Source organism: Larus michahellis, chromosome 30 (assembly GCF_964199755.1).
Source record: "Larus michahellis chromosome 30, bLarMic1.1, whole genome shotgun sequence".
Lineage (NCBI taxonomy): Eukaryota > Metazoa > Chordata > Aves > Charadriiformes > Laridae > Larus > Larus michahellis.
In genome coordinates, this window is record NC_133925.1 from 847,906 (window position 1) to 860,859 (window position 12,954).

Here is a 12,954-nt window from a genome sequence, read left to right on the forward strand (position 1 = left end):
ACTCTCCGTCCCAGCCCCACATCTGCAACCTTCAGCCCCAGAACTCCTCCTCCCAGCCCCACATCTGCCCCCCCAGACCCACAACTCTCCCCCCAGCCCCACATCTGCCCCCCCAGTCCCACAACTCTCCCCCCCAGCCCCACATCTGCCACCCCAGTCCCACAACTCCCCTTCCCAGCCTCACAACCGCCCCCCAGCCCCACATCTGCCTCCCCAGCCCCACAACTCCCCTTCCCAGCCCCACAGCCGCTCCTGCCAGCCCCACATCTGCCACCCCCAGCCCCACAACTGCCCCCTAAGCCCCACATCTACCCTCTCCCAGCCCCACAACTCCCCCTCCCAGCTCCACAACTGCCCCACCAGCCCCACAACTCCCTCTCCCAGCCCCACAACTTTCCCTCCCAGCCCCACATCTGCCGCCCCAGTCCCACAACTTCCCCCCCCAGCCCCACAACCGCCCCCCCAACCCCACAACTGCCCCCTAAGCCCCACATCTTGGCCTCCGTGGGCACAACCTGGTCTATGGGGCGGGGGGGTGGGGGTGGGTCTCCCTGGACTCCGCCTGCCCCACTCCTCGACCACCCGAGCCCCCCCACACCCCACACCCGCCTTCCTCGGCCCGTGGGTCGGGAGCCCCCCAACTTGTGGGGCAGGCACTCAGCCCCACGGCGGGTCCCCCCGGCCCCACATATTCCCCCCCCCCCCCGCCCCCCACCACCACGTCAATGGGGCGGTGGGTGGAGGGTTGGGGCAGGAAGGAGCAGAGACCCTGGGGGTGGGGAACGTGTGGGGCAGAGCCCCACGCCCCCCGCGGAGCCTGCCCCACAGCGTCTCCGCCAGCCCCATAGCGCCCTGAGAACCCCGTAGAAAACCCACCCCCACCCAAGACCCCATCCGGCTCCCCCCACACGGCCCCCATCCTGCCCCATAGACCTCCGGCCAGCCCCATAGACCCTCAATGACCCCCCCCAGCCCCACGGCCAGCCCCATAGACCTCCAACGACCCCCCAGCCCCCCAACCAGCCCCATAGCTCCCCATCCAAACCATCAAGACCCCTAGACCCTTCTCCAGCCCCACAGCCCCCCAATGACCCCCCAGCCCCCCAACCAGCCCCATAGACCCCCACTGACCCCCCCAGCCCCCCAACCAGCCCCATAGACCCCCAATGACGCCCCAGCCCCCCAACCAGCCCCATAGACCCCCAATGACCCCCCCAGCCCCCCAACCAGCCCCATAGACCCCCAACGACCCTATAGCCCCCCATCCAGCCCCACAGCCCCCCAGTGACCCCCCAGCCCCCCAACCAGCCCCATAGACCCCCAATGACCCCCCCAGCCCCACAGCCAGCCCCATAGACCCCCAATGACGCCACAGCCCCCCAACCAGCCCCATAGACCCCCAATGACGCCCCAGCCCCCCAACCAGCCCCATAGACCCCCAACGACCCTATAGCCCCCCATCCAGCCCCACAGCCCCCCACTGACCCCCCAGCCCCCCAACCAGCCCCATAGACTCCCAACGACCCCCCAGCCCCCCAACCAGCCCCATAGCTCCCCATCCAAACCATGAAGACCCCTCGAGCCCCGTCCGGCCCCCCAGCCCCACGGCGACCCCCCAGCCCCACGGCGAGTCCGGTCCCGGCCTATGGCGCTGTTGGGGGCCCCCAGCAGCCCCCGGTTGCAGCTCAGGGCCAGGGGCCAGAGATACCCCATGGGCCCCATAGATGCCCCATAGATACCCCACGGGCCCCATAGATACCCCATAGATACCCCATGGGCCCCATAGATACCCCATAGACACCCAGCGGGCCCCATAGGTACCCCATAGATACCCCATAGATACCCAACGGGCCCCATAGATACCCAACAGGCCCCATAGGTGCCCCATGGATACCCCATGGGCCCCATAGGTACCCCATAGATACCCAACAGGCCCCATAGGTGCCCCATAGATATCCCCTGGGCCCCATAGATGCCCCATAGATACCCCATAGACACCCACCGGGCCCCATAGGTACCCCATAGTTACCCCATAGATACCCAATGGGCCCCATAGATACCCAACAGGCCCCATAGGTGCCCCATAGATACCCCATGGGCCCCATCAACACCCCATAGATACCCAACGGGCCCCATAGACACCCCATAGATACCCCATAGACATCCAGCCGGCCCCATAGACACCCCATGGGCCCCATAGACACCCCATAGACACCCAAAGGGCCCCATAGACACTCCATGGATACCCCATGGGCCCCATAGGTACCCCATAGACACCCAACAGGCCCCATAGACACCCCATAGATACCCCATGGGCCCCACAGATACCCCATGGACACCCAGCGGGCCCCATAGGTACCCCATAGGCACTCAGTGGGACCCATAGGTACCCCATAGATACCCCATGGGCCCCATAGATGCCCCATAGGTACCCCATAGGCACTCAGCGAGACCCATAGGTGCCCCATAGATACCCCATGGGCTCCATCAACACCCCATAGATACCCAACGGGCCCCATAGATACCCCATAGATACCCAACAGGCCCCATAGGTGCCCCATAGATACCCCATGGGCCCCATAGATACCCCATAGATACCCAACAGGCCCCATAGGTGCCCCATAGATACCAAACAGGCCCCATAGGTGCCCCATAGATACCCCATAGATACCCAACAGGCCCCATAGATGCCCCATAGATACCCAACGGGCCCCATAGATACCCAACAGGCCCCATAGGTGCCCCATAGATACCCCATGGGCCCCATAGATGCCCCATAGGTGCCCCGTAGACACCCAACAGGCCCCATAGACACCCTATAGACACCCCGTGGGCCCCACAGATACCCCAGAGACCTCTATAGCCCCCCCAACCCCCCCCAGCCCCCCAATAAAACCCCACAGCCCCCCCCAAAACCCCCCGTTTCCCCCCCAAAACCCCCAGAGCCCCTAATAAACCCCCCAAATCCCCCCCCAAAACCCCCCCAGTTTGGATTTGGGGGGTCTGGGGGGGGGAAATGGGGGGGTCGGGGGGGGTCTGGGGAGGGTTTGGGGGGGTCTGGGGGGTTTGGAGAGGATTTGGGGGGTCTGGGGGGGGGGATGGGGGGGTTTGGGGGTGTCTGGGGGGGGATTTGGGGGGTCTGGGGGGGGAAATGGGGGGGGTTTGGGGGTGTCCCCCACAAAAAAAACCCAAATCCCCCCAAATCCCCCCCCCAAAAACCCCCCCGAAAAACCTCCAGAAACCCCCAAAACGCCCAACCCCCCCCCAAAAAAACCCTCCAGAAACCCACAAAACCCCCCCAAAACCCCCCCAAATGCCCCCCAACCCCCCCCGGAAACCCTAAAATCCCCCCAAATCCCCCCAAAAACACCCCCCCCGAACCCCCCCCCAGAAACCCCCAAAATCCCCCCAAATCTCCCCCCAAAACCCCCCTAAAACCCCCCCAAACCCCTCCAAAACCCCCCCAAATCCCCCCCCCGAAATCCCCAGACACCCCCAAACCCCCCCCCCCAGAACTCCCCAAATGCCCCCAAACCTCCCCCCCAAAAATTAAAGTGGGGGGGGGTTGGGGGGACCCCCAAAATAGGGGGGGGTGGGTGTTTTGGGGGCTCCTTTGATGGGGTTTTGGTGGTCCCGGGGGGGTCCCGGGGGGGGAGGACACACCCCGATACTGCGCGGGGACCCCCCAACACTCGCCGGGGCCCCCCCCCCCAGCCCCCCCCCAGGGACCCCTAAACCCCCCCCCAGGACCCTCCCAGACGCCCCGAAACCCCACTGGTGGCCACTGGGGGGAACTGGGGAGTGCCCTGGGATAACTGGGATGCACCGGGATGCACCGGGAAGCCACTGGGAGTGCCCTGGGATACACCGGGATACACTGGGATGCGCCGGGAAGCCACCGGGAGTGCCCTGGGATACACCGGGATGCACCGGGATACAGCGGGAAGGCACCGGGAGTGCCCTGGGATACACCGGGATGCACCGGGATACAGCGGGAAGGCACCGGGAGTGCCCTGGGATACACCGGGATACAGCGGGAAGCCACCGGGAGTGCCCTGGGATACACCGGGATGCACCGGGATACAGCGGGAAGCCACCGGGGCTACCTAGGGAGTGCCGTGGGACTACCTCCTTAGAGGCTGGTAGCCTTCGGAACGGCGGATTGTTCCGGTATTCTAATGCCATTATAAAGCGCAACGTTCGCACAAGGGACAGCGTTTCATCCGAATTTGATAAAAAAGTTGGCTCCGAGTTCCGAGCGGGCAGCGAATGGGCGGTTTCTCTTTTTCCTGGGATCGTCCCATTCCCGTCTCCGCTCTCCGTCGGAAGGCAAAGCCGCGGAATAATGGCATCCCGCCCCGTACCTCCCGTAGCTTCTCAGGGCACCACAGGCGGTGCGTCCTTCGTGCCGGCTGCGGCTATTTGCTACCTCAGGAGCCTCTTGATTTTAGCCTTTTCCTTCACGCGTGGACAACGCCTGTGCTTTCGTATTTTTAGCCAATTTAGTATTTCTGCCGCAAAATCCGCTCCGTCACTGGAGTCACTCAAGCTCCGCGATACTCAACACTCGTAGGAAAGAGCCACGGACGGGGCTCGGCTTCAGCACCACGGACGGGGCTCGGCTTCAGCACCACGGACAGAGCTCGGTTTCAGCACCACGGACAGGGCTCGGCTTCAGCACCACGGACAGAGCTCGGTTCAGCACCACGGACAGAGCTCGGCTTCAGCACCACGGACAGGGCTCGGCTTCAGCACCACGGACAGCGGTAGCGCCGGGGGTATATGGGGGGGGGGGGGTATGGGGGGGGGGTCTGTGGGCGGAGGATATAGGGGACCCCCTGGGAGGGCCGTGGGGGGGGGGGATTTGGGGGGATTCAGGGGGAAATACGGGGTACGTAGAGGGGGTTTAAGGGGGGTACGGGGGGGGTTATGGGGAGGTCAGTGGGGGGGAGACTGTAGGGGACCCCTTGGGGGGGCCGTGAGGGGGTCCTATGGGCGGCTACAGGGGGGGATATAGGGGTTTATAGGGGGTTAGGGAGCGTCTATGGGGGGGATATATGGGAACCCATGGTGGGGTCCTATGGGGGGCCTTAGGGGGGTTAGGGGGGGCTATAGGGGGTATAGGGGGGCCGTGGCGTCTATAGGGGACGCCATGGGGGGGATATGGGGGGGGTTCTTATGGGGAACCCCACGGAGGGGCTGCGGGGGGGTCCTAGGGGGGGTTATAGGGGCTATGGGGGGGTCCTCTAGGGTGCCCCCCCCCCCCCCCCCCCCCCGGTACCTTGCAGCTCCCGGGGCACGTCCCCCTCCCGGGCCATGGCGGGGCCGAAACCGCCCGAACTGACCCCAAACCGCCCGGAATGGTCCGAAATCGACCGAAAGGGGCCGAAACCGCCCGAAAGGGGCCGAAAACACCCGAAAGGGGACGAAAATGCCCGAAAGGAGCCGAAATCGACCGAACGGGGACGAAAGCGCCCGAAAGGAGCCGGAAGTGTCCGAAAAGAGCCGAAAATGCCCGAAAGGAGACGGAAGTGCCCGATAAAAGACGGAACTGCCCGAAAAGAGCCGAAATCGCCCGGAAGGGGACGAAAGCGCCCGAAAGGAGCCGGAAACGCCCGAAAAGAGCCGAAAAAAGCCGGAAGTGGCCGGAAAGAGCCGGAAATGCCCGAAAGGGGCCGAAACCGTCCGGAAAAAGCCGGAAATGCCCGAAAAGAGCCGGAAAGGGCCGAAAGGGCCCGAAAGGAGAGTCCCGCCCCCAGCCCGTGTCCCCCGTGACCCCCCCGGTCCCGCCCGGCGCCGGGGCAGAGTCCGGGCCACCCACACACGCACCATGTGGGGCGCCGTGGGGCGGGCGGGGGGGCGGGCGGCTGCGGGGGCGGCGGCGGCCCGGGGGGGCACCCCGGAGTTTGTGGGGCGGCCCCAGGGCGGGGGTTCGGAATCGGTGGGGCAGCCCCACGGCGGGGGGTCCCCCGGGCGCCCCCTGGCCGGGAAGGTGGCCGTGGTGACAGCCGCGACCCACGGGTGAGTCGCCCCGCCCCATGGACACCCCATAGAGACCCCCTCTGCCCCATAGATACCCCATAGAGAACCCCCCTGCCCCATAGATACCCCATAGAGACCCCCCTGCCCCATAGAGACACCCCCCCCCAACCCCATAGGCACCCCATAGAGAACCCCCCTGACCCATAGATACCCCATAGACACCCCATAGAGACCCCCCCTGACCCATAGATACCCCATAGAGACCCCAAAGACATGCCCTGCCCCATAGACACCCCATAGGCACCCTAGAACCCCCCCCGGATACCCCCAGACCCATAGATACCCCATAGAGACCCCCCTGCCCCGTAGAGACACCCCCCCAACCCCATAGGCACCCCATAGAGAACCCCCAGACCCATAGGCACCCCATAGACACCCCATAGAGACCCCCCCCGACCCATAGATACCCCATAGAGACCCCAAAGACATGCCCTGCCCATAGACACCCCATAGGCACCCTATAGACCCCCCCCAGATACCCCAGAACCCCATAGATACATAGAGACCCCCCTGCCCCATAGAGGACACCCCCCCCCACCCCATAGGCACCCCATAGAGAACCCCCAGACCCATAGGCACCCCATAGACACCCCATAGAGACCCCCCCCGACCCATAGATACCCCATAGAGACCCCAAAGACATCCCCTGCCCCCATAGACACCCCATAGGCACCCTATAGACCCCCCAGATAGCCCCAGACCCATAGATACCCCATAGAGACCCCCCTGCCCCATAGATACCCCATAGAGACCCCCATAGAGAGCTCTCAGACCTATAGGTGCCCCATAGCAGGCCCACAGGCACCCTATAGGCACCCCACCCAGACCCATAGACACCCTATAGACACCCCAGAGGCACTCTCAGACCCATAGATGCCCCATAGACACCCCAGACCCATAGATACCCCATAGCAGGCCCATAGGCACCCTATAGATCCCCCCAGACCCATAGATGCCCCATAGCCCTCCCACAGACACTCTATAGAACCCCCCCCCCCCAGCCCCACAGGCCCCATAGACCCCCCCCAGCCCCATAGACCCCCATGTCCCCCATCACCCCCCATTGCCCCACATCCCCCCAGCCCCATAGACCCCCATCACCCCATAGAGCCCATCCCCCCGTAACCCCCCATCACCCCCCCAGCCCCATAGACCCCCCCATCACCCCATAGCGCCCCATAACCTCCATCACCCCATAGACCCCCCCATCACCCCATAGCCCCCCATAACCCCCATCACCCCATAGACCCCCCCATCACCCCCATCACCCCATAGACCCCCATCGCCCCATAGACCCCCATCGCCCCATAGACCCCTCCATCACCCCATAGCCCCCCATGACCCCCATCGCCCCATAGACCCCCCCGTCACCCCATAACCCCTCCATCACCCCCCCAGCCCCACAGACCCCCCATCGCCCCATAGCGCCCCATAACCTCCATCACCCCATAGACCCCCCCATCACCCCATAGCCCCCCATGACCCCCATCGCCCCATAGACCCCCCCGTCGCCCCATAACCCCCCCATCACCCCCCCCAGCCCCATAGACCCCCCCATCACCCCATAGCGCCCCATAACCTCCATCACCCCATAGACCCCCCCATCACCCCCATCACCCCATAGACCCCCATCGCCCCATAGACCCCCATCGCCCCACAGCCCCTCCATCACCCCATAGCCCCCCATGACCCCCATCGCCCCATAGACCCCCCCGTCGCCCCATAACCCCCCCATCGCCCCCCCAGCCCCACAGACGCCCCCATCGCCCCATCGCCCCCCATAACCCACATCGCCCCATAGACCCCCCCATCACCCCCATCGCCCCATAGACCCCCGTCGCCCCACAGCCCCTCCATCACCCCATAGCCCCCCATGACCCCCATCGCCCCATAGACCCCCCCGTCACCCCATAACCCCCCCATCACCCCCCCAGCCCCACAGACCCCCCCATCACCCCGTAGCGCCCCATAACCTCCATCACCCCATAGACCCCCATCGCCCCATAGACCCCCATCGCCCCATAGACCCCTCCATCACCCCATAGCCCCCCATGACCCCCATCGCCCCATAGACCCCCCCGTCACCCCATAACCCCCCCATCGCCCCCCCAGCCCCACAGACCCCCCCATCACCCCATAGCGCCCCATAACCTCCATCACCCCATAGACCCCCCCATCACCCCCATCACCCCATAGACCCCCATCGCCCCATAGACCCCCATCGCCCCACAGCCCCTCCATCACCCCATAGCCCCCCATGACCCCCATCGCCCCATAGACCCCCCCGTCCCCCCATAACCCCCCCATCGCCCCCCCAGCCCCACAGACGCCCCCATCGCCCCATAGCCCCCCATAACCCCCATCGCCCCATAGACCCCCATCGCCCCATAGACCCCCATCGCCCCCCATCGCCCCACATCCCCCCGCTGCCCCCCAGGATCGGGCTGGCGGTGGCGGCGGGGCTGGCGGGGGCGGGGGCGCGGGTGCTGCTGAGCTCCCGCCGCCAGCCCCACGTGGAGGCCGCCGTGGGGCAGCTGCGGGCCCGGGGGCTGGAGGTCAGCGGGGTGGTCTGCCATGTGGGGCAGCCCCACAGCCGGGAGGGGCTGGTGCAGAAGGTGAGGGGGCGACGCCTGGGTCCCTCGGGGGGGGGGGGGTTATGGGGCGCTATGGGGCACGGGGGGTGGTCCCCTAGGGCTATGGGGCACTGGGGGTTCTATGGGGCTCCATGGGGACATGGGGGTCCCACGGGGCTATGGGGCACTGGGGGTCGTATGGGGCACTGGGGGGGACATGGGAGTCCCACAGGGCTATGGGGCACTGGGGGTCCCATGGGGCTATGGGGCAGTGGGGGTCCTGTGGGGCACTGGGGGTTCTATGGGGCCCAAGGGGAACATGGGGGTCCTATGGAGCGCTATAGGGCACAATGGGGCTATGGGGCAGTGGGGGTCGTATGGGGCACTGGGGGTCCCATGGGGCTATGGGGAACAATGGGGCTACGGGGCAGTGGGCGTCCTATGGGGAGATGGGGGTCCCATGTTGCTATGGGGCACTGGGGGTCCCTTGGGGCTATGGGGATCTATGGGTCTATGAGGGTCCCACGGGGCTATGGGGCACTGGGGGTCCTATGGGTCTCCTTGGGGGGGGTGTGGGGCGCACTTGGGGGTCCCCCGTTGCAGGCCCTAGAGATCTATGGGGGCATCGACATCCTGGTCTCCAACGCCGCCGTCAACCCCGTCATGGGCAGCGCCCTGGAGGCCGACGAGGCCGCCTGGGAGAAGGTGGGCCCCGCCCCGCCCCGCCCCGCCCCGCCCCGCCCTCCCGTCGGCCACGCCCCGCCCTCCCGTCGGCCACACCCGTCTTCCGTTGGCCGCGAGAACCTTCTGTCGGCCACGCCCGTCTTCTGTTGGCCGCGAGAACCCTCCGTTGGCCACGCCCGTCTTCCGTTGGCCACGCCCCGCCCTCCCGTTGGCCACGCCCGTCTTCCGTTGGCCGCGAGAACCTTCCGTTGGCCACGCCCCGCCCTCCCGTCGGCCACACGCCCGTCTTCCGTTGGCCGCGAGAACCCTCCGTTGGCCACGCCCGCCCTCCCGTCAGCCACGCCCGTCTTCCATTGGCCACGAGAACCCTCCATTGGCCACGCCCGTCTTCCGTTGGCCGTGAGAACCTTCCGTTGGCCACGCCCGTCTTCCGTTGGCCACGCCCTGCCCTCCCGTTGGCCACGCCCGTCTTCCATTGGCCGCGAGAACCCTCCGTTGGCCACGCCCGTCTTCCGTTGGCCACGCCCCGCCCTCCCGTTGGCCACGCCCGTCTTCCGTTGGCCGCGAGAACCTTCCGTTGGCCACGCCCGTCTTCCGTTGGCCACGCCCCGCCCTCCCGTTGGCCACGCCCGTCTTCCGTTGGCCGCGAGAACCCTCCGTTGGCCACGCCCGTCTTCCGTTGGCCACGCCCCGCCCTCCCGTTGGCCACACGCCCGTCTTCCGTTGGCCGCGAGAACCTTCCGTTGGCCACGCCCGTCTTCCGTTGGCCACGCCCCCGCCCTCCCGTTGGCCACGCCCGTCTTCCGTTGGCCGCGAGAACCCTCCGTTGGCCACGCCCGTCTTCCGTTGGCCACGCCCCGCCCTCCCGTTGGCCACGCCCGTCTTCCGTTGACCGCGAGAACCTTCCGTTGGCTGCGCCCGCCGCCCATTGGCCGCGCCCCTCCGCCTCCTGTTGGCCGCCAGCGCCTTCCGTTGGCCACACCCTCCCTTCCCACCGGCCACGCCCGCCCTGACCACGCCCCCTCGCCCACGCCCCTCCCCCCCCCCCCCAGATCTTCCAGGTGAACGTGACAGCGGCCGCCATGTTGATCAAGCTGGTGGTGCCCCACATGGAGCAGCGGGGGTGAGGACCCGGGGGGGGGGGGGGGGGGCGGGGCTCGGAGCGGGGCGCCACGCCCATCCCCCCCCATCCCCCCCCCCCTTTGACGTGGTTGACGCCCCGCCCTGCAGGGGAGGGGCCATCGTCTTGGTGTCCTCGGTGGCCGGGTACATGCCCTTCCCGGTGAGATGGGGGGCGGTGGGGCGGGGGGGGGGGGGTGGGCCGTGGTGGGGCCGTGGTGGGGTCATGGTGGGATGGGGGGAGATGGTGGGGCCATGCTGGGGTCAATGGTTGGGTTGATGATGGTGGGGCCATGGTTGGGTCCATGGTGGGGCCATGGTTGGGTCGATGATGGTGGGGCCACGGTTGGGTTGATGGTGGGTCAATGATTGGGTCCATGTGGGGCCATGGTTGGGTTGATGATGGTGGGTCAATGGTGGGGCCATGGTGGGTCAATGGTTGGGTCGATGATGGTGGGGCCACGGTTGGGTTGATGGTGGGTCGATGATTGGGTCAATGGTGGGTCCATGGTTGGGTCGATGATGGTGGGTCAATGGTGGGGCCATGGTGGGGCCATGGTTGGGTCGATGGTTGGATCCATGTGGGGCCATGGTTGGGGCCATGGTTGGGTCGATGGTTGGATCCATGGTGGGGCCATGGTTGGGGCCATGGTGGGGCCATGGTTGGGTCGATGATGGTGGGGCCACGGTTGGGTTGATGGTGGGGTCGATGATTGGGTCCATGGTGGGGCCACGGTTGGGTCGATGATGGTGGGTCGATGGTGGGTCAATGGTGGGGCCATGGTTGGGTCCATGGTTGGGTCCATGGTGGTGGGGCCATGGTTGGGTCAATGACGGTGGGTCTGTGGTTGGGTTGATGGTGGGTCAATGGTGGGGCCATGGTTGGGTCAATGGTGGGGCCACGGTTGGGTCGATGATGGTGGGGCCATGGTTGGGTTGATGGTGGGTCAATGATTGGGTCCATGGTGGGGCCATGGTTGGGTTGATGATGGTGGGGCCATGGTTGGGTTGATGGTGGGGCCATGGTTGGGTCAATGGTGGGGCCATGGTTGGGTCGATGACGGTGGGTCCGTGGTTGGGTCGATGATGGTGGGTCAATGGTGGGGCCATGGTTGGGTCAATGTGGGGCCACGGTTGGGTCGATGATGGTGGGGCCATGGTTGGGTTGATGGTGGGTCAATGATTGGGGCCATGGTGGGGCCATGGTTGGGTCGATGATGGTGGGGCCATGGTTGGGTTGATGGTGGGTCAATGATTGGGTCAATGGTGGGTCCGTGGTTGGGTCGATGATGGTGGGTCAATGGTGGGGCCACGGTTGGGTCGATGATGGTGGGTCAATGGTGGGTCCATGGTGGGGCCATGGTTGGGTCCATGGTTGGGTCAATGGTGGGGCCATGGTTGGGTCGATGATGGTGGGTCAGTGGTGGGGTCATGGTGGGGCCATGGTTGGGTCAATGATGGTGGGGCCATGGTGGGGTCATGGTGGGATGGGGGGAGATGGTGGGGCCATGGTGGGTCAATGGTTGGGTTGATGATGGTGGGTCAATGGTTGGGTCAATGGTTGGGTCGATGATGGTGGGGCCATGGTTGGGTCGATGATGGTGGGGCCATGGTTGGGTTGATGGTGGGTCAATGGTTGGGTCAATGGTGGGTCCGTGGTTGGGTCGATGATGGTGGGTCCATGATTGGGTTGATGGTGGGTCAATGGTTGGGTCGATGACGGTGGGGCCATGGTTGGGTTGATGGTGGGTCAATGATTGGGTCCATGGTGGGGCCATGGTTGGGTCAATGACGGTGGGTCTGTGGTTGGGTTGATGGTGGGTCAATGGTGGGGCCATGGTTGGGTCCATGGTTGGGTCAATGGTGGGGCCACGGTTGGGTCGATGATGGTGGGTCAATGGTGGGTCAATGGTAGGGCCATGGTTGGGTTGATGGTGGGTCAATGGTTGGGTCCATGGTGGGGCCATGGTTGGGTTGATGATGGTGGGTCAATGATTGGGTCCATGGTGGGGCCATGGTTGGGTTGATGATGGTGGGGCCATGGTTGGGTCCATGGTGGGGCCATGGTTGGGTTGATGATGGTGGGGCCATGGTTGGGTTGATGGTGGGTCAATGGTTGGGTCGATGATGGTGGGGCCACGGTTGGGTTGATGGTGGGTCGATGATTGGGTCAATGGTGGGTCCGTGGTTGGGTCGATGATGGTGGGTCAGTGGTGGGGTCATGGTGGGGCCATGGTTGGGTCGATGGTTGGATCCATGGTGGGGCCATGGTTGGGTCAATGATGGTGGGGCCATGGTGGGGTCATGGTGGGATGGGGGGAGATGGTGGGGCCATGGTGGGTCAATGGTTGGGTCAATGGTGGGTCCATGGTGGGGCCGTGGTTGGGCCGATGATGGTGGGGCCACGCTTGGGTGGCCGTTGGGGTTGCTGCTGGGGGCGGGTGGTGGGGTGCTGGGGGCGAGGTGGGGCGGGGCCGTGACGCCGTGACGCCGTGGGGGGGTGGGGGTGGGGCGTGGCCAGGCGCTGGGGCCCTAC

At 65.8% G+C, this 12,954-nt stretch overlaps 1 protein-coding gene across 1 annotated transcript in view; it reads left to right on the forward strand.

Moving 5' to 3' along the window:
- Positions 1-4,341: 4,341 nt before the first annotated feature.
- The window catches only part of DHRS1 (dehydrogenase/reductase 1), a 9,148-nt gene continuing 535 nt past the window's right edge, over positions 4,342-12,954 (forward strand). Inside the window, exons 1-8 of the mRNA XM_074567887.1 lie at positions 4,342-4,394; positions 4,498-4,766; positions 5,289-6,021; positions 8,480-8,657; positions 9,219-9,320; positions 10,352-10,422; positions 10,530-10,581; positions 12,940-12,949. Of these exons, the coding sequence (XP_074423988.1) occupies positions 5,702-6,021; positions 8,480-8,657; positions 9,219-9,320; positions 10,352-10,422; positions 10,530-10,581; positions 12,940-12,949 (733 nt within the window). The 5' untranslated portion in view covers positions 4,342-4,394; positions 4,498-4,766; positions 5,289-5,701. The remainder of the gene's footprint in view (positions 4,395-4,497; positions 4,767-5,288; positions 6,022-8,479; positions 8,658-9,218; positions 9,321-10,351; positions 10,423-10,529; positions 10,582-12,939; positions 12,950-12,954) is intronic.